This window comes from Calypte anna, chromosome Z, assembly GCF_003957555.1.
Source record: "Calypte anna isolate BGI_N300 chromosome Z, bCalAnn1_v1.p, whole genome shotgun sequence".
Classification (NCBI taxonomy): Eukaryota; Metazoa; Chordata; class Aves; order Apodiformes; family Trochilidae; genus Calypte; species Calypte anna.
The window spans coordinates 60,334,228-60,355,296 of NC_044274.1; the positions used below are offsets into that span (position 1 = coordinate 60,334,228).

Here is a 21,069-nt window from a genome sequence, read left to right on the forward strand (position 1 = left end):
TGCAGGCTGTGCAGAGCATCTGTCTCTGCTGAAAGCAGAACTGACAGCACCACTACTCTTGAGCCCACTGTTCAGTATCAATGGATTCCAGACTAGATGGATATGGAAGACAATACAACAGAATTTGGCATACTTGCCTTGGGATTGTGGTCATAGAGAAGATTGAGGTTGATTCGCAGCTTCCTCATACACTGAAATGCTTCCCTGAACATAAGCCTGGAGGAATCAATCAAGTGCAATAGTTTACAGTAAATAGGTGCAATATATTAAAATGAAGGCAACTGACTTAGAGGTTGAGCACAGACTCCCTGAGAAGTGGAATGCCTTGGCAGCAAGCCATGTAGGTTGCCTTCCTGAAAAAACATGGATTGTTAATCCTATTCATCACCAGCCTCTTGCAGTGGAACAGAGCAGTGTGCCAGGCTGAGTAAGCAATATAGGCCTTGCATTATTATTTCCTCTCCTAAACCAAAGAACCACATTTTAATCTAACAAACTTCTGTTTCACAAAACTTCAGTGTAAATCAATTAAACAAATAAAACATGAAAAACAGCAAGTTTCATCAAGAAGTGATGAATTTGTCTGGAGAAGGGAGCAGATGAAGATTTCTCCCACCCACACAGCCTTAGCACACATAGAAGCTCTTCAGTGGTCAAGGGAGAGGTACCTGGGACTCCTCAAAGCTGGACTCCTAGCTGGTAGCCTCAGAAACAGTTAAATTCCCACTAACAAAGTTAATTCTCTCTTCTCCAGCACAATAAGGCTGGGCCAACCAGCTTCTAACAGCTCAGACTGAGGGAGAAAGACAGAATACACCAGTGCCAATTACCTGTCTAACCACTTCCGAATCTGGGCTAGAACCAGAGCTCGGTGGTGAACAGTCTCCAGGTTTCCTCTTGGCATCTGTAACACAAGATCCACACAACTATTTATTTGTAGTTACTTTGCTTACACTGAAGGTGAAGGGAGGAGTGGCCAGTTTTCTAGGCATATCTGCTGTATGCAGGTGTACAGGCCTGTTTGTTCACTTCAACAGACATGCAGTTTCAATCACTGAGGAAAAAGTATCTAAAAATCCTCTCAGCTCAGAAAACATTCTTTCCTCAGGACGTTGGACTCCATGGCACAGGGCAAGACCCAGAGCAGCCGGATCAAGCTTTCTGGTTAGCCCTGCTTTGAGGAGGGTGTTGGGCCACACACCTCCAGAGGTGCCTTTCAAGTAACATCCTTCTTCTCCACTCCGTTAATCTCTGATGGTTCTGAAGAGTAAGCTCAGCCCTTCAGACAAAATTATTACCATGGCTAATGGAGGACTGCTAGCAAATACAGCAAGTAATAAGAGGTGAGTCTGAAATTCACAGTGGGAGGCCATAGTTTGCAGCCCTATAATGCCTCAGTCATTAGGAATCTGAACAGCCTTTCCCAGTTCTGTACACACCCAGCTGTCTGTGCTGAATCTTGCTCCCACAGGCATGCTTAAAACCCCTCTGCATCCAGCCAGGTGGCTGGACATTCATGAGGCATCATGCTGCAGCACTACAGGACAGCAGCACTGCACACATGGTTTGTAGGTTGGTGAGATGGAGATGCCCCCCATTCCTCCCTTGACAACACACCTCAGCTGACACAGGCACAGCACTGACCTGCAGCACAACCTTTGTGTCCTGTGGCACGATGGTGATGATGCGTGAACCTCGCTCCACCTTGCGCAGGGTCTCACTGTTGGGTGCAGCAGCACTGCTCAGGCCAGCCTGAAGGGCTGAAGAAAGCATATTTATCAGCACACATGGCAGAACAGTGCCCCAGTCAGGCTTTCCTCTGTGGCCCTGCAAGGTCATACAGGACCAACTGAGTCAATAATACACCCAGTGATCTTCAACAGTTCCAGATAGGGAAAGGATTTCTCAGTGCTATGTGCCGCTATACGCAAAGTAGACGTATGTCCTCTATACAATAGGATCACAAAGTTCAACACAACAAATGAAAGGAGCACAAAAAAATGAAAAGGACCAGTAACTTGTCATGCTGTCTTTCCCAGGGTCTTCATATCTCTCATAGCTAGATAGCACAAGAAACTCTTTCTGTTGGGAGTCTTTCTCTATCATGCACCCTGAAAGAGTACAAAGCTCCTTTTTTTTTTTAACATGGAAAAGAGTGAGGGAATGCAGGTCTAAGTTTCTGAAAACAGTGACAGGACAACAACTACAGGACAAATCCTGCTCCCTGGGAGAAGCATGTGATAAAAAGTTCTGTGCTCCTCGCTCTGATAAATTTTTGAAAGAAGCTCTCTTCCTCTATCTCTTAAACAGATGGTCTGAGTGACCTGAATACAGCAGGTTTAGATATGAAAAATGGAGACACCTTGTGGTTCCAAGACAACAGCCATGAGCTGCCAGGAGCAGGCAGACAGAGCTGGCATTTACCTTTCACTGACAGGTTCTTCAAGCAGAAGCACTGACAGGTGTGGGAGTTGGTTGTCACCAATAAAAACTCATTGTACGTTGCAAATGAGGTGATGTTGGAAGCAACCTGTAGAAAAATGAAGTTTATTGTTGCACGGAATGGAACAGGAAGGCTGCCTTTGCCAGAGCAAAACGGGATTCCAGGGAGGGGTAAAAACTTTTGGTACCTCGGTATTGTTCACAAAAAAACGGCATCGATCCGTGAGGCCCAATATCATCTCCTGTAAATAAAGAATTATGACAAGCTTTATTAGCTATCAGGGCCTCAACCTCCAGTGTTTCATACAACTTACTAGCACTGGATTGAAGGACCTTACAATTAGTTACTGAATACCTCATGTGAACTACTTAGAGAAACTGGACAGGAAATATGAAAGCCCTATACCAGGAAGGCTTATTTAAACACTTCTGGCTTGAAATGCAGTTTGGTCTACCCTGTAATAGAAACTGCACAGTAAGAAAATAGAAGCAGAAACCATAGCAGATAATTTAGCTTTTTATTGTGTAGTATTTGGTCCAAAATAGCAGAAGACATGCACTAGTACAGAGCAGGTCAAAGCAACACTGTACAGCATTCACCTGGATGCACACTGAAGGACAGAAACTATCCTGAAACTACCAGCAAAATAGCAAGTCATTCCTTAAGCTGTTGTTACTGTTAAAAAATAGAAAAGAACAGTAGTAGTAGATCTGCAGTAACTCAGTGTTTGCTAACAGTTCAGCAGCCTTGCTTGTTAACAGGGTAAATTCAGATAAGCAAAAATCTGTTTTTAAAAAGAGCAGGGCAGTGATTGCTGGAAACTTTAAATTTGAAATTTATTGCTCTTCAAGGACATTATGCATTGTATTCATAGACTAGGGAATTGGATGTTAACTGCAAGCAATCACGAATGCTCTAGAAGGCAAGGAAAGATACACTCTCAGTTCTAAATAGGGCCATGTAAAGAACGCCATTAAGAAATATCCCTGAACCCTGGGCAGGGGATGATGGTGCACATTCGAAACAGGAAACAACTGAGTAGATAATAAAATTTGCTCACAGTCTTACTTACTTCACCACTGATCCTTGTGATAGAAGTCTGCATGCAAGGGTAGGGGAACCGAACAGCAGAGCCACTGCTAGTCCGCCAGGGCTCAAGGACTGGAGTAGAACCCTCTAAAAAACAAAGATAAAACTGTTTTCCAGTATCTGAAGAAGACTAGGAATAAGATATGCCATCTGACAGAGAGGAATGCTGACCCAAAAGTTCAGGACACAGCAGACAAGAAAGTTGTAACTCCTAAGGGCTCAGCAGCCCCTCTATTCCACTGTGGATCAAGAGAGAGAAGTGCCAAGGACGGAGCAATAAGCACTTCTGAAATAACTGAAAGTCATCTTCTTTTCAAACCATAAAATTTGAACTATCATTCTCAGCAACATTAACAGCTTTCTGACAAAGCCTACTAATTTTGGTCCATTTCTGGGAGCAGAGGGAGTATGAAAGGCACAACCAGCTACCAGGGTCACCCATGTCCCTGAACGTCAGATCACCTATTAAACCTTTTGAGAAATCTGTAATAACTACATCTCAGACCAGGTAGGACTTAGCTTACCCCAAAAGTATTTCAGGATCTGTCTATCAGCCAGCTGTAGAGCTACACTTTTGGTAACTGGGCTGCAGCACAGACTGATCACTTCTCCATCTACAGGCACAGAGAACCTGAAGCAAGACAAAGAACATCAGACCTAGTAAATACATTTGACATGTAGATCCTGCATTTCCTGTGGCCAGAGGGAAGGATGCACATCTCCAGCAGGGATACTTTGTTCATGTAAAGATGTTTTGCAGTCTTTCACACCTATGTCAACTGACATTGTCACCTCAGAGGACCAGCTAGTCCAGCCAAGAGGCACTTGCCTAACTGTGCGAGGCACTGTCTGCATGCTTACAGCACTCTGCAGAGACAACTTTTGTTCTAATCTGCAGTTCACATGCAAATCTGCCTGTCTTTGCTGTGTGAGTGATGCAGAAAGCAATACACAGGATCTCTTTGAGAAGTAGATTTCTGCAGCCCAGGTGGTTTTCCTTTTGTGATCCGGCTTTACTGCAACTGACTCCATAAAGCCCAGCAAGAAAGGACAAGGACAAGAACTTTCTGGACCTTGCTAATGGGATGCTAAGGGTAAAATGGAGGAATTCAGTGCTCTTGAGGGTCTTCAGACAAAGGAACAGAACTATTCTGTGCTGACACAAGCATGCTAGCATACACCCTCTTGTCAGGCACTAGGACTACAGGCAAGTGCTGACCAGTAAGCAGCTTCATGAGCTGTTTGGTTCTCGTGCACTAAGAGAATCAAATTCCCCAGAGCACAGACTCCAGGCTGCATGTCTACTGAGAGACAGCATCATGCAGGTACTGTCCAGAGGTGCTCGCAGACTTCACCCACAAGAGACAGATCTCTAGTACCGTAAATTCAGGTGCCCTTCTTCAGCTCCAGCCACCTGAGGCACTGCAGTCAGGTGGTGAAGGACAGACTGAGCAGCATGCTGACCCTGACCAACCATCAGGAAGCTGTCATCTGGCAGCCAGGTGAGAAACCGGAGCCCAAGAGGATTCATCACTTCATTGGTGTCACTGCCTACATCGACTCTGTCACAAAGTAACATAGAACAGTATTTCAGTACCTCCATCTCCAGAACCTCCACCTCACTAGAGTAGCAAAGGTCTTCCAAGGCACAGCCTGGTTGCTCAGACACACACCATGACTAGGAGGGCTCATGTGGACAGTCAGCCAAGGCATGAACCCTGTCACAGGCTGGGCTAGAGATGAAGGACAGAGACCAGAGACCACCATTTGTTTTCCCTAGGCAGTACTGCTCTGGTGACAACTGTGCACACATACAAATGTAGAGCAGAGTGTTTTTATTTTTACATTGTCTACCATGCAAGTAGCTCTGTTGCTCAATGTGCCATGATCATGGGCCTGGGCACTGCACAAGCATTAATTTGGTTCTGGGAGCAGAAGCACAAAATAGGAGCAGCACCCCAATGCCAAGAGCATCAGGCACCGGAGAGGCTGTCTCAGTGCTGTCACTGACAGTTACTGTTCCCACTAGATTAAGACTTCAGTCAAGGGCACCTCTCAGGATAAACTGCCCACTGTGTTGCTCAGTCCTTAGCACTAATTGCAGCCACAGTGTCAGTGCAATGAAAACACATGATCTGACAATGTCTTCAAAATCTTGAGACAAGTGGTCAGAGCTGTGACCTCTAAAACATCTAGACAGAAAAGGGTAGTCCCTTTGCTCTCCACTACAATTGTATTAGTTCAGTATTACCTGTAGGTTTTATCCAGGCATGGTGTTTCCACAGATGCTTTAAATCCATTTCCACCCACAGCTCCAAACCTGACAGTGAGGTCATTCATTGTGCTCTGTTCTAGCAAACACAGAACAAAGCAGAGTTTAGAAATCCTCCCAAAAGAGCCCCTTTCATCTTCGTTCTTACCAAAAGGTAGATGCTACAGGAACCTACTATAAAAGTCAGAAAATACTATTCCTACATGTAAAGCCAACACTTAATCCTCATTAGCACGTACTCTGAGATCACAAATACCTTGTAATGTTACAGTACAAAACTCAGCCATGAGCAATGGTCTCCTGTCTGAATAATACTGTCTTCCCACAACCCCAGTGAACCATCAAAATGCTCCTGGTGCCACCCAAAATACTGGAGATAAAAGCACTGAGCATGAACCCACAGCTGAACCAGGTATATCTTGCTCCTGACTAAAAGACTTGAGTGATCATCACCCTACTAGTCTGCCAGGGTTGCCTTAGGGACAGAGGGCTTCCTTTAACAGGCCAGTGCAACATGCTCTCACCATATCTGTACACAGAGATCTTGTTGTCAGCATCCAGGATAGCCATATCTCCGCTACATTTGGGATCTGTGTGAAATGCAACCTGATTAACAGCCTGTTGGAGCTGAAGCTCATAGGTACACATGGGTGGAGGCACCACAGCATGCTGGAATGCTGTGACAAGCACTTTATCTGTGGAAGAGGGAAAAAAACAACAAGCTGTAACCCAGACCAAATGTTACTGATGCTCTTGTTAGGTTCTTTACTGAAAGTAGGGACAATGTCAAGGAAAAACACAGCTGCTGTGCCCATTGTAGTTAACTCCACTGAACCACCTCTGAAACTTCCATTAATTACATCCCCCTTATAAACAGGTTTTAATAACAGCAGGTAACAGAAGAACTAGCACAGTCCCATTCAGCCTGCACCCAGAAGGCTATGCCTATCCTGACCCTGAAATTACAAAGTGGCCTTCCCACTGCTTACCTCCATCTATTACAGCCACATTTGCCACATGCTGGCTATTGTCTCCCATTCCATGGTCTATGGTCCAGTGCCAGTCATAGGAGAGGTAATGCCAACCCAGGCAGAGTACATGCAGTCTGTAGGGGTTCTCTCGGTCCCACAGCAGTGACACTAAACGATTTTCCTCCAGACTACCAAAATGTAAACTCTGCTTCAGGTACCAGTGATAGTTCCCTGTGGTCCACAGCTGAACTATAGAAAAACAAATGGTTATTACCAAGACAACTACATGACACACATCTCAAGTTCTCTCCACCACTGCTGCTCTTCTAGGTGTGGGTTAAGTGCAATAAAAATCATAGTTCTAGACCTCAGCCCATGGGCTGTGTCATACAACAACCAGCACAAGAAACTCTAACAACAGACTTTGTGGAAAAAGTCAATGCTAGAATTCTCTGAGTTCCCCTTGTGAGAAGGCAGCCATGTTTTATGAAGGGCTCACACTTTTAGCATTTCATTAACACTACTTCTAAATACTGTAGCCTGGAAGATGCTTCAGCTACTAACTTCGTGACCCACGTGGGTGTCTCAAAGCTGCAGGTAAGACTCCCCAGTGTCTTGCAGAGGAACACTCAATGCTAGCCACATTTACAAGCAATTGGAAGAGCCTCACACAGTGCTCTCACCGTAACTGCATGGGTTGGATTTTTCCAGCTTGAGATCTTCCAGCCATATAGCCAGGATTGTAGAATCTGCATTCCAAAGCAGTTCATTAACCTGCAGAAACAAACATGGCTCTTTTTGATACTATTGCTTCTGCGTAGGGTGAGTATGCTCCTGACTGGTTTGCAGGACCCCAAGTTGCTTCTCATTTTCAATAATGTAAGAGGCATGGGTTAATATACTAATATTATTACTGTGTATTGTAATGCTCCTGACAGCTGGAGAAAAGCATCCTGAAGCTGAACCTCTCATAGTGGTTCTACACTGCTGAAGAGGCAATACAACCACAAACTTGACAGCAGCATTCTCTTGGCACTCAGGAAGCATCTGCCAAAAGACTTCTTAGCATTCAAAGGCAGAGGTTGAAGTAACACCCTGGCAGTAGCTTCTCTCTTCTCTGATTTGGGATAATGGGCTATTTCACCTCATTCTTGCAACAGCTGACATCCTGAAAAGCACTTTTGAAGCATCTGCCTGGTGGAAGGTATAAGTGGTCTGTCCTGGTTTGGGTCAGGATAAAGGTGATTTTCTGTCTTGTACTTTTGCTTTTAGCTAAGTCTCCTGTAAGTAGTTGCACTTGCTGAAATTAACAGCAAGCTTCTCAGACAGTGTGTGCTTCTAGGACTAATAACACTTGATGTTTAAAGTTACTGCTAGAGACTGGTGTGAAGAGCCAAGGACACTGCTCAGCTCTGAGGAAAACTTTTACCCTCCAGAAGGAAGAAAGAGGTCCCACCTGCAGCCCTGCTTTGGGGAGGAACGGACAAGATAGATGCCAGAATTGACCAAACAGAGTATTCCATCCCATATACATCATACTCAGTATAAATCTGAGGGATCACGAGGGCCAAGCCAGATTTCCTGCTTCCAGCTGCCTGCCCTTCCTGCCTTTCCTGCTTCCCTTCCTTCACCCAGCATCCTGGAAGGATTCCGTCCGTTTGTCTGCCTGTGGTCCTGATCCATGCCAGCCCATATCTGTGTGTTCCTGCCTCCAGTTCCCGACTGCTGCCGACTCCAGGAGTCCAGCCTGGACTCTCCCAGGGCTGCCCTGCAGCCTCGGTGGTGACGTGAGAGTTATTGGGGGAAAAGGGGGGACGAATGTGGTTTCCATTTTCCTGTATATTTGTATATATTTAGTAATTTTCCTATTTATCATTACTGTTTCATTAAAGTTGTGTAGTTTAGTTTCCAAACCAAAGTCTCTCTCCCTTATTCTCTCTCCTTTCTTCATCAGGGAGGAGAGATAGATTAATAGAGAGCATCTGTAACTCGGTTTAATTGCCGGGCCAGTGTTAAACCCTGACAGTGGTCAAAAGCACCCAAGGCTACAATGCCCCTTAACTTGTATGTGTACTAAAGGCCTGCAGGGGGCACTGCAGGCTCTCCACAGGCTTCTTCACTGTTCTATTTTCAGGTCACTTTTTCTATTTCCAAGCACTTAGTGTTGAGCTAAAACCTTCCCCTTGTAGTAAGAAAAAGATCTAGTCCTCCTCTCCATTACTCTCTAATCAAAGAAGCCAAGACACAGCACTTACTTTGACCTGCCCTTTCTGGAATGGGAGGGTGAACTCGCCGTGAAGAAGTCCATTTTTCTCCAAGAAAACAACATCATACCTATTTGGTTTTTCTTGTGTGGATGCTATCAGGTTTCCAGAAGGCCTTAAAAAAGAGCCAAACAAAAAGTGGTTGATAATACAATCACTAAGCTGTCATTTTAAGCACCAATCATATCCCATTTTCTCCAGGGCTGTTATTCCTCTTACTGGATCAGAAGGAAGCTCTCTTCAAGTTTTGGGAAAAACAAACACAAACAACATTACATTGATGCTGATCAAAGACTGTGGCCAGGGAATAAAACATCATTACATTACTGGGATTGGTTATTGATGTACTATGTGATACTATATGATGTACTGTGTACTTTTCAGGAAGGACAGACTGACAAGGCACGGTGATGTAGCTGCCCTTTATGTGAGTAGGCAACTAGAATGCACTGAGCTTAATGCAGGGAGAGACAATGACAATGCTGAAAGCTTATGGGTAAGACTGAGGGGACATACAAACATGGCAGATGCTGTTTGTGGGTGTCTACTACAGATCAGCAAACCAAAAAGTTGTTGATGAGGCCTTCTACAGACAGCTAGAAGTAGCCTTGAGGTCATATGCCCCGGTGCTCATGGGTGACTTCTATCACTTTGATATTAGTTGGAAAGATCACACAGCCAGATATAACCAGTCCAAAAGGCTTCTGCAGTGCAACTTTCTGCTGCAGGTGGTTGAAGAATACAATGAGGAGAGGTGAAGTGCTGGGACCCTCTATTAACAAGGTCTGGTCATGGATGTTAAGGTTTGGGGCAGTCTTGGATGTAGTGACCATGACATTTTAAGAGTTGCTAGGAAAAGAAGCAGGGCAGTAAGTAGAAGCTCTGCCCTGGATTTTAAGAGGGCTAACTTTGTCTTCTTTAAGGTAGGAAGGCCTGAGTCATTTGGTCAGTGTTCAAACACTACCTCCACAAAGCTCAAGTAGAGGAGGCAGGAGACCTGCATGGATAAACAAGGAGCTCCTGGAGAAACTCAGATGGAAGAGGGAAATTTATGTTATGTAGAAAAATGGTTTGGTTAATTAGTAGTACTATAGAAATGCTGCCAGAGTTATGTAGGGATTTGACAAGAAAGGCCAAGGCTCTCTTGGAACTTAGGCTAGGGAGGTAAAGAAAAACATGAACAGCTTATTCAAATACATCAATGAGAAAAATCAGAAAAGATGAGTCCACTTCTAAATGCAGCAGGAGATATGGTGACAGAAGATGCAGATATGGAGATACGGTAGAGATGCTGAATGCCTTGTCTCCGTCTTTACTCCAAAGAGCAGCCCTCAGGAACTGCAGTCACTAAAAGTAAGGGAGCATAGCTGGAGGAAGACACTCCACTGGTCAGCATGGATCGGGTTAGGGATGGCTTGGATAAACTAACACACAAATCCATGGGCTCTGATGGTGTGCAGCCAGGCATGCTGAGAGCTGGCTGGTGTTGCTGAGCCACTCTCCATCATTTTTTAAAAATCCTGGCAAACAGGAGAGGTGCCTGAGGACTGGGGAAAAGCCAATGTCACTCCAGTCTTCAAAAAGAACAAGAAGGAAGGCCCAGGCAACAACAGACCAGTCACCTGCACCTCCATCCCTGGAAAGGTGACAGAGCAGCTCATTCTGGAGGCGATCTCTAACCATGTGAAGGAAAAGGTTATCTGGAGTAGCCAATTTGGATTTCCTATAGGGTAATCTTGCAGGACTAACCTGATAACCTTCTACAAAGGTGTGGCCAACTGGATAGATTACGGGAGAGCAGTGGATGTCCTATAGCTTGATTTCAATAAAGCTTTTGACAGGGTCTCCTACAACACCCCTGCAGCAAAACTCAAGAAATGTGGGATATATGTCTGGACTGTGAGGTGGACTGATACCTGTAGACCAACAGAGTTCAGAGGGTTGTGATCAGTGGCACAGAGTCAAGTCAGAGGCCTCTGGCCAGTGGTGTTCCCCAGGGATCAGTAGTGGGTCATGTTTTATTGAGTATCTTCATTAATGATGAAGATGAGGGGATGAGGGGATGGAGAATACCCTCAGCAAGCTTGCTGATGATACGTAGCTGGGAAGAGTGGCTGATATACCAGAAGGCTGTGCTGATATCCAATGAGATCTGGACAGGCTGGAGAGCTGGGCAAAAGTGAACCTCATGAAGTTCAACAAAGACAAGTGCAGAGTCACACACCTGGGTAGGAATAACATCAACCACTAATACAGATTAGGAGATGTACTGCTGGAAAGCAGCTCCATGGAAGAAGACCTCAGAGTCCTAATGGACAGTAAATTCTCCATGAGTCTCCCTGTACCCTTGTGGAAAAGAGGGCCAATGGTATCCTGGGGAGCATCAGGAAAAGTGTCCAGCATATGTAGTGATGTTCTCTTCCCTCTCTACTCGGCCCCGGTGAGACCACACCTGGAATACTGTATCCAGTTTTAGGCTCCCCAGTTCAAGAGAGACAGGAATCTACTGGAGAGAGTCCAATGGAGAGCTACAAGGATGATTAAGGGACTTGAACATCAGTCCTATGAAGAAAGACTGAGAGAACTGGGGCTGTTTAGCACTGAGAAAAGAAGGCTGAGAGGGAATTTTAACAATGTCTATAAATATATGATGATGATAATTGGAAAAAAAATATCTGAGGGTAGGAAAGGGGACAATCTCTTTTTGGTGGTGCCCAGTAATGAGACAAGGAATAATGGCTTTAAGATAGAACACAGGAAGTTCCACAAACGTGAGGAGAAACTTATTTACTGTGAGGGTGACAGAGCACTGACACAGGCTGCCAGGAGTGGTTCTGAAGTCTCCTTCTCTTCCTGTGTGTTCCTGTGTGGCTTGCCCTAGGTTATCCTGCTTTGGCAGGGAGGTTGGACTGGACGATCCTCTCAAGATCCCTTCCAACTCATGACATTCTAGGATTCTGTGATTCTAAAAAGCAACAACCTGGTGCCAGCAGGCAGACTGCTTTGCTACTCACTTCCAGGACAGGGCTTGCTCTAATCCTGAGATGGGCTCACTTGTGGACTGCAGAACAAGCTCTCGGTTCCATACTCTGACCTTCCGAGCACCTAAAGATTGAGACAACAATGAGACAAAGGTGTAACAAAGCATGGGGAAAAGACTTCTCTAATTCTAGGAGAGAACTAGAATTCTTATTGACATGAGTAAAAAGGAGATTTCTCTCTTAGGCCTTAAGAGGTACAAGAATGTGTTCTGTCTCAGGCAGTTCTCCCTTAGTAAATGAATGACACTAAAGGAACTGAGTAGAAATTTCAGTCTGATGCATCTCAGTCATAGCCATTTCCCTCTGCTACTTTAAACACAGAAATGTTAAAATCACCCTATAAGTGCAATATCCTCCCTAATCTGAAGTACTGGAAGTAAAAATAGCAGTGCAGTTTGGTGCAGTTCAGTATGCTGTCCAATACATATTACTGAGCACTTTGAACCTATCAGGGGACATAAAAATTATAGCCTTACAAGAAATGCATGCACTCATTACCTCTGTGGCTTTAGGGAAAAGTATTACCAGTATTTAAACAACAGTGTATGAGGCAAGACTGCTCATTGAGGAACAGTGGATATGGCAATCCAAAGAGATTAATCCATTTGGCACTGGAAGCCCACCAGAAATTACTTAGAGCTTGAGCAGTGACTTAACACTGATAAAAGAAGCAGTTCAGCTGGTAACTACTCTGTAGTAACCTCTGCTGGCTTCTCACTGGGTGAAAAACCAAACTGCAAAGAATGTGTCTGTAAAATGCCTCTGAGAACAACAAAATAGAGAAAAGAGCACCTATCTCAACTCACTCTTGCTTCAAGTGGCCAATAGCCCACAAGTGTCAAACAGTCCTTGCCTTCTTTTCATAAGCTTCTGCTTAAGAACACTCTTACACCTGCTGGTATTTCAAAAAGGTTTGGTCCCTTACCTGTCTCTGGACAGACAGCACTCACTGCAACAAACTGCCCATCTCCTCTCCATGTCACCCGAGGCCTGCCATCATCCCAGGCTGAAGTAGGTGACACTTCCTGAAGTTACAGAAAAAAAGTTGCATCAAAACGCTGTAAGGCAACTGCTGTCTTTGTCTAAGCAGACTGCATTGCAACTCAGCTATTCCAAGAGCCTTGGCATGAAATCAATCCATTAAAAAATACTAAGGCTGCACAGTGAAAAAATTAATCACTCAGAATGTTATCTCAGTAAACAGAATTACAACTGTCTGCAAAGTCAGCCTGCTCCTCCTTCAAGTGTGTATGACTATTCACATTACCACACACTACCCTTCTCCTCCACCAAGGTCTCTGCTCATGGACCAGCTGTGCACAAGCTGAACACAAGGCTGAATCAGGGTTTACTCATGACTGATGCCTGGAGTGACAGCTTCTTGGGAGGGGAAGGACAAGAAAGGCATGGCATCCAGGCAGTCTGTAGGACAGACAGGAGGTGGGATGAGAAGGAGAACTCTTCAAGGCAAACAGGTTCTTTCCAGAACAAAACAAAAGGAAAAAAAAAAAAGTTTCAATAGAAGAGGCAGCTGTTCCAAGATTTATCACAGAAACATACACTGGTTTGGATTGGAAGGACCTTGAAGATCATGTAGTTCCAATGCCCCTGCATGGGCAGGGACACCTTCCACTAGACCAGGTTCCCCTCCAACCTCACCCTGAATGCTTCCAGAGGTTGGGCATCCACAGCCTCCCTGTGCAACGTGTTCCAATGCCTCACCACACTCAGTGAAGAACATCTTCTTAATGTCAAACCTCTTTCAGCTTAAAACCCCTCATCCTGGCATGACATGCCCTTGTAAAAAGTTCCTCTCCAACTCTGTCAGACTAGGTATATTCTTCCAGATACAGCCAAGCCTTGTCCTGTCCCTCTTAATAATAATGCTGGCACAGGCCACATTTCATGACTCTGCACTTTAACCTGCCAGGTTTCAGGAGACAGTTTTAATTTTGAAACAAACACAGGAAGAAAAATCCAGCAGTGGAGTGTTTTAAGTTATCTGACTTTTTACCAAATAAAATCTAGACAAAACAGGACTCCAACAAGGAAGTATCAGACAAAGGAGCAAAGAGTTAAAATGTGCAGGGAGATAGAACCACATCTCATGAAGAGTGCTGCTCAGTAGACCAAACCTTTCTACTGCTGCCGGGAGTTCTAACTACTGTTATTTATGCTTCTCTCAGCACAACATCATGCTAATGCTTTAGAATACAGCAGATGTTTGCCAAGATTTGTTGTGTTGATTTAAGGGTGGCTTTAATTCTGCAAGCACTAGTACTTGCAAATCTTCTTGCTCTAAGCTGTTTATGAAAAGTCCTCTAAGTACCTCCTCCCAGTTGATGTCTTGAATTAAGAGGATAAAAATGCGGTATTTCAGGTACAAGAGAAACAAACAGAAGAAGTGTAATGAAGACAATTACCAGGAAGACAGTGTCAAACTGGCACCACAGGAATAACAGAAACCCTCTTTAAGCATGTTTTCCCAGAGAGAAGCATGGGCCTAACATAAGAGAACTCGTATAATACCGTCTGTTTGCGATGCGCTGCCTGTTTTCCCTCTGATCCATGGAACTGTGTCTCCTTTTTACCCCAGCCAAGAGCAACAAGTTTTCCTGAAGAAGAAATAATCACTGTAGTGGGAGATTTACAGCACAACTCTGCACAGTAAACATCACAGGTCCAAGCAAGCCACACCTTTCATCGCAGTATAACTCTAAAAACCTGCAGAAAATTTACATACCCAAGAAAGTCCTCTAGTACAGGGAATATACTTGAATTTATGCTGACAAGTAAATTATTGGTGCTCCCCTTCAACTGCCCAGAAGCATTACAGTCTAAAATGTAACCTGGGGCTCAGCAAGCTCCAATTCTTTACTTTTTACATGCTTAGAACACACCAATGACAGCAATTTGAACAAGTTCATTTTAGTGCTCATCTCACCTTCCCCAAACTCATCTTGATGGATGTGCTTCTCAGTAACTGGTTCAAAATCCCTTGTCATCATGATGAGTGTTTGCTGACCTGTAGGGTAGACATTAAATACGGTATCAGTAATGATATTGCAAATACCAATAAATAAAATCTGAGTGTTCTCCTGTGTTCTCCTATTGTTCTGTTATGAATATAGTTATATTTCTAATGGTAACATATACTAAAGAGAAGACATCTCTCAAAGCAGAAAATCTCCAGCTGGCACAGAAGAGGCACTTTCAGGTTTCTCTTCAAAAACATGCTTCCTGGCCTAACCTTAGAAAGGTCTTTCTGCCTTCAAAATAAGTACCTGTCACTTCAACTTCTTGTCATAAGATATGAAGGACAAGGTGACCTGGGAGCAGTCAGCAGCGATTTACGAAGGGGAAATCATGCCTGTGCTGATAGCCTTGGATAATGAAATAACTTGTGGATATCAGGAGACTAGTGGATGGCATTCATATTGATCCTATTATGGCTTTTGACAGTGCAGTATATCACCTGAGACAAACTCCTGAAGGACGGGATAGATAAAAGGACAGTGAAATGCACTGAAAACCAGCAAAGTGCCAAGAGCAATAGCTTGCATTCCGTGGCAAAAAGTTCAGCTTGAGATCAGCTGGTTTGGGTTGGAAGCAACCTTAAAGATCACCTAGTTCCAACTGTCCTATGGACTGGGACACCTCCAGTGAGACCAGGTTGCTCAAAGCCCCATCCAACCAGGCCCCAAACACTTCTAGGGAGTGGGCAGCTACAGCTTCCCTGGACAACCTTGTTCAGTGTCTCACCACTATCATGTCATTAGAGGAATGCCCCTGAGCACTAGAGACTATTTTTAACATATTCATTAATGACATGAAGGGAAGAACCTGACAACTCTGTAGATGACACATAAGTGGGAGTAGAAAGTTCTGCTGGAGGATCCTGTCATGCAGGTGATGGGCTATCAAGAACCTCATAATGTTCAATAAGGAAAAAAGCCATGTCCTGCACATGGAAAATAAACATCTCAGGCACTAGGAGTCAAGGAGCTGGGTTGTTACTGAAAAATCAAATGGGGATATAAAGCAGGAGTTACTATGTTTTGAGGCAAGATCAAATATACTTCCTTGGTTAAAGATCTGAATTTTTACTATTTAATTACTGTTCTATAAAACTCAGCTTTTTGGGCTGAACAGCGTCTGCTTGAATCACCAAAACACCTTGCTGATCGTGAAATTAAGTCTCATATATGATCAAGTGAGGTTCTTCTCTATAAGTCTTAGCCCTGGTTTCAAAAAATTCACTTTTTGCTTCTTCTATCTTAAACTGAACTGTGCTTTATATTTTGGCCATGGTGAGTTTCACTTCTAAAAGCAGAGAGCTTACATGATGTTGCTGATACCTGTTGCAAGCAAAACAAGCTCTTGGTCAGGACTCCAGCTCATGGTACTCAGACCGCTGTCCACACTTCCAACACATTCCACCTGCAAAACCAAATTAGATCACAGAAGTGCAGGAGCACCAGTGCAGCACCATCCCAGCACAAATGCACTCAGTCACCAAGGCAAAGAAATCCTCTCCTACTTAGAATTTTAAGCTACAAATCTTACTTTACCCTTTGTGTTGAATGAAATAAACATTTCTAACTAGAGATGTTTATGTATGACAGCTCAGATAATCTAGAGATTATTATAATTTTCTACCATACAGCTTTAGCAAGAGCTTTACACTGCAACTCAGTCAGCATGCTTAGTGTTAGTGCTTAATATTGCCACGTCGGGTCTGTGGTTACATTGGTAAACATACTGCAGTCACAAAACAAAGACATAATAGTTCCTACCTAGAGAATTCCAACATGCAGTTAAGGGACACCATTATAACTCTGATCAGTTTATGCATGCTAAACTTGACAACTGTGTACAGCTGCACGAACTTCAAAGTTCATGAAAAATTGGGCCTGTTTTACTGGGTCATCATGAGTATACAAGCAATAGCAGAGGGCAGAGAACTTGCATCATGCACTTTACAAAACTCATGGAACAGAACAATTGTGATAAATAGCAAGATGACACCATTCAAAGAATTATGCTTCGGCATCACAATCTTTTCAAGTTCACAAAGTGGGACTGAGCACTAGTGAGCAGAATAACCATGACCCACATGTAAAATGTTTCAGAACAAGCAGAGTAACCTTCAAGACTTCTTTCTTGGTACCCAGACTGCACCAAAAGAAGACACTTTTAAAACTGAAACCTTGAAATAAAGCGTCTGAAGTTAAACCTCAAATCTGACCCACATATCAGTTCAAGAAAAATCTCACACATCACATCTTCAATTAATCTCTATTCCCTTATAATGTATTTTAAGTTGCAATTTAGGACACAGTTTTCTGACATATCTGATTACACTTTCAAGGGGTATCTGTGAATCAAAGCCAGACATGAACCAACACAGGTGAGCTGCAAATAAGCAAAATCTGACAACTAACCCAGACAGGGTACTGTTGTCTCAATGCTTACCTACACCTGCACTGCTGGGCTGGTATTGTGGGAGGTGATGCAGATTTCAGAGGGTGCTGCTGTGATGTTTAAGTGTCTTGCTGAAGACTATACAAATCTGATGCTCAAGAAGGAATAAACAGAATGCACGTGTCCCAGCTCCTGCCATGTATACTCAGATGACACACGTCAGTCCCCTTAAGTGTTTTCTAGGCCATTGTTTATTCCAAATATTCTTCAAATAATGACACACATCACTTTTTCCTCTTTTAGGTCATGTCAGCATGGTGCTCTGTACTGACCCACAACGAGCTGTGAAGAGATGACTTTATTCACTACCTATTCTCATCTATAGCCTGTAAAACTGTCTAGTGGATCCTGTGCTGCAGGGTGTGTGACAGCAGACCCCTGAGCAAACAGGACTAGGGCTGTGGACAGGAAAGCCACTATTTCAGTTCCAGTCCTCTTATGGAGTGTATATTCTGTCCTGAATTCTCCTCAAGTCATTCACAATAAATCAGCTCATCTGCCAAGAATAGGGAACTGCAGTCTAGTATGTAGTAACCATACAACTGCTCCCTAAAGAAATCTGAACAGTGTTATCCTTTGAAATCCCTTGTTATTGTTGAGTCTTTCCTGTCACATTACCTGCTTGGTGCTGAGATTGCACAACAGGATGTCTCCAGCTGCTGTAGCAACACATACACACTCCTGCTCTGGAAGATCTTCAATACCCACGATGCAGCCACTTCCATCCTCGGGCATGAAACCCTCTGCAGTCAGGGAAACTTCTCTTGTCACCTTGACACAGAGAGGCACATGACTTACTAACTACATATCACCTCACAGAGATTTTTGCAGAAAGGACAAAATAACACTCATGGGTATATTTCATCCTACATTACACGAAGCATGACACAACAGGAGTGAGCATGAGAATGGCACCGGGAAACAGTGTGTACGTTCTTATTTGCATTTATCCATAGCAAATGGTGACAGTGCTCTTATGTTAAAATTTCTGCACAATGAGAAAACTCATGTAACAGAGCAAATAGTAAGTAGTAATACTGCAGCTTCCAACATGTCTTTCTAATAATCTTTCAACCCCTTTTTCATATTTCTCCACAGTGTTAACATTAAGAGGTGAATGGGTAGCTGCTTAAAGTGTCCCAGTATTTTAAAAGAATGATAGACTTTACAGACACAACATAAAGAAAATAAAAAATTAAAGGAAAGCCATTTGGATGTGAATAGATACAGTAAAACAAGAAAGTTTTAGCTAAAATATCTCTTTCTAGCTTAGTTGCTTGAATGTCTTACACACCCAGTTATCAGGGGAAAAAAACACTTTAATAAAGGTCTAAAATACCATCCCCCCAAAACAAACAAAACCAAAATAACCCCCCCCAAAGAAGCTGCCATATGTAGCAACTTTGAATGAGCTTCAGAATTATTTTAGTTCTAAAGAGATTTTAGTTCATTGCCTTCACAAACAGACCAGAGATAGCAGAAAAGCCCAGAATTTCTTCTGTCAGCTAACTTTAGATATGAACATATGGAAGGAATTAGATGCCTCGAAGTTGCAGTGTTTCCAGATAAAACACTGCAACCCAGCTCTAAGGGGAATTCATGAATCAAAAGAACTTTCTTTACTAATGCTGTGGGGTTCTTTCCCTCTCCTGGATCACAGCTTCAGAAGCTTCCTCGTGCAGTCACTATCCCTTTGCCTGCAGCCTTCTGTTGTGTCAGTTTTGTCCCTGATTACAATGTTCGAAGTATCATGCTTCAGACTAGACTACAGGGATGACCAGTGTGAAACAGAGCCACCCTCCTGAAGGCAGATATAGCATTTCAAAAGCACACCAAACCACCAACATCACAGAGCAGCTTCACGGGCAACTTCCTAGACCCCATGAGGCCGGACAAGCGGTAGCAGGGAGCTGCAGGATACTCCAAGCACCCCCAGACGCCTCTCCCAAGAGCCATCCCCATCAGAGGGCAGCCGCCAGCGGCCCAGAGCCGAGCTGCCGCCGGGCACCTACGCACAAACGCCGGGCGCCCACGCTGGCCGAGGCCCCAAGGCTTTATTCCAGCTCTGCAACAGAAAGAACAAAGCCACCCCTAACAGCACGCCTGCAGCAATGCCCGACAGGCACCGGCAGCCTCCTTCGAAACCACAGCTCTGTCCCGGGCCTGACAGGCACGGGAGGACGCCCGGCGGCGGGTCTCACCGCGTCCCTGGAGGGGCCCAGCTCCACCAGGCCATGCTGGGAGCCCACGAGGATGGTGCCGGGCTCGGCGCTGACGCAGAAGCACTGCGGCGTGCCTGGGGCGGCGGCGCAGCGGAGGCCGCCGGTCCGCAGCAGCCGCAGGTTCCTCATGGTGGGGAGATGCTGGGCAAACCCGCGCTGCTCACGGCGCCGCCATCTTCTCCGCCACGGGCGGGCGGGCGGAGGAGCGGCGCATGCGCGGTGCGAGCTGCGCCTGCGCGGGAGGGCGGGCGGAGGCGCCGTGAGCGGAGGGCGCTTGCGCAGCCCCGGGCGCAGGTCGGGGGAGCTCTGACCGGAGCGAGGGGCGGGAACCTTCATGTCCTGCGGGTCAGCGCCGCCTCACTTCCAGCCCTTCCCAAGGGCTCCTGGAGGCATCAGCGCCTTCCCGGTTGCGGGTCTGGCGGAACGGCCACTGGAAAATGCCGTGCCCGGTATTGGCGCCAGCGCCACGCCGCACTGGCAGTGTCGGCAGCAGTCGGTGCTGATGGCTTCCTGCAACCTGCGGGTAGCGCTGTGCTTGCTCCTCCGCGAACATCTCTCGGCCAGCCGTGGCACCGGCGGGGATGCCGGGCAAAGGGCTGTCACACCACCTGTGTCAGATGGGATCCCCGGCGCTCTGTGTGTGCTGACATTGCTGCTAGTCCTGCAGACACCTTCCTGAGTCACCCAGCACATGCCGAGTCTGGAAGCCACATGGGGTTGTGGTTTAGACCACAAAATCCGTACTTTTGACTTCTCACCAGTGCAGTTCCCTGTGTGGGTTGCACATGCCTGACAGCTCAGGTCTTGTCAGTGTCAGGGTATGGTTGGGTTTAATGATCTTGAAGATCTTTTCCAACCAAGGTAATTCTTCAGTGATAGGTATGAAGTAAAACTGGGAGCAGGATGGTTATATTGCAGCCACAGTGGCAATAACCAATTACAGCTTGTTAGCTTACACCAGTGGAAAGCAGGGCCACTGGATTTCTGGATAGTTTTGCTTCTGGCTGGTAGGGTACTAAACATGGCTAAAGACAGTGATAAAAGTTGGTGGAGTTGGCTGAGCTCGGAGCCAACAGAAATAAATCACACCATCACATCCCAGCTACCACTGTATACAGAGAAAGTCAAAGTCACAGACTCCTGAAGATGTAAGAAGTGCCTTCCCAGGCCAACCCAGTGCCTGCCAAGTCCAGCTGGGCCTGGCAGGTCTGGCAAGAGAGAGGCAGCTGCCAGACGGTGTGAGCCTGGTTGTGCTTTGCACCCTGATGCCCCCAGGACTTGGA

At 45.1% G+C, this 21,069-nt stretch overlaps 1 protein-coding gene across 2 annotated transcripts in view; it reads right to left on the reverse strand.

The window, feature by feature from the left end:
• Positions 1–19,984, reverse strand: part of ELP1 (elongator complex protein 1) — a 33,477-nt gene extending 13,493 nt beyond the window's left edge. Inside the window, exons 1-20 of one of the 2 annotated variants that reach the window (XM_030467261.1) lie at positions 19,766–19,984; positions 18,183–18,335; positions 16,439–16,520; positions 15,025–15,105; positions 14,610–14,695; positions 13,006–13,105; positions 12,054–12,144; positions 9,031–9,154; positions 7,459–7,549; positions 6,794–7,024; positions 6,329–6,499; positions 5,784–5,883; positions 4,912–5,094; positions 4,057–4,163; positions 3,516–3,619; positions 2,631–2,684; positions 2,425–2,530; positions 1,645–1,760; positions 831–904; positions 138–216 (exon numbers count right to left, since the gene is read on the reverse strand). In XM_030467261.1, coding sequence (XP_030323121.1) covers positions 138–216; positions 831–904; positions 1,645–1,760; positions 2,425–2,530; positions 2,631–2,684; positions 3,516–3,619; positions 4,057–4,163; positions 4,912–5,094; positions 5,784–5,883; positions 6,329–6,499; positions 6,794–7,024; positions 7,459–7,549; positions 9,031–9,154; positions 12,054–12,144; positions 13,006–13,105; positions 14,610–14,695; positions 15,025–15,105; positions 16,439–16,520; positions 18,183–18,335; positions 19,766–19,915 — 2,283 coding nt within the window. In that variant the 5' untranslated portion in view covers positions 19,916–19,984. Of the gene's footprint in view, positions 1–137; positions 217–830; positions 905–1,644; positions 1,761–2,424; positions 2,531–2,630; positions 2,685–3,515; positions 3,620–4,056; positions 4,164–4,911; positions 5,095–5,783; positions 5,884–6,328; positions 6,500–6,793; positions 7,025–7,458; positions 7,550–9,030; positions 9,155–12,053; positions 12,145–13,005; positions 13,106–14,609; positions 14,696–15,024; positions 15,106–16,422; positions 16,521–18,182; positions 18,336–19,765 lie in introns of those variants that run through there. The other variant, XM_030467262.1, reaches the window with a different exon arrangement.
• Positions 19,985–21,069: the final 1,085 nt, after the last annotated feature.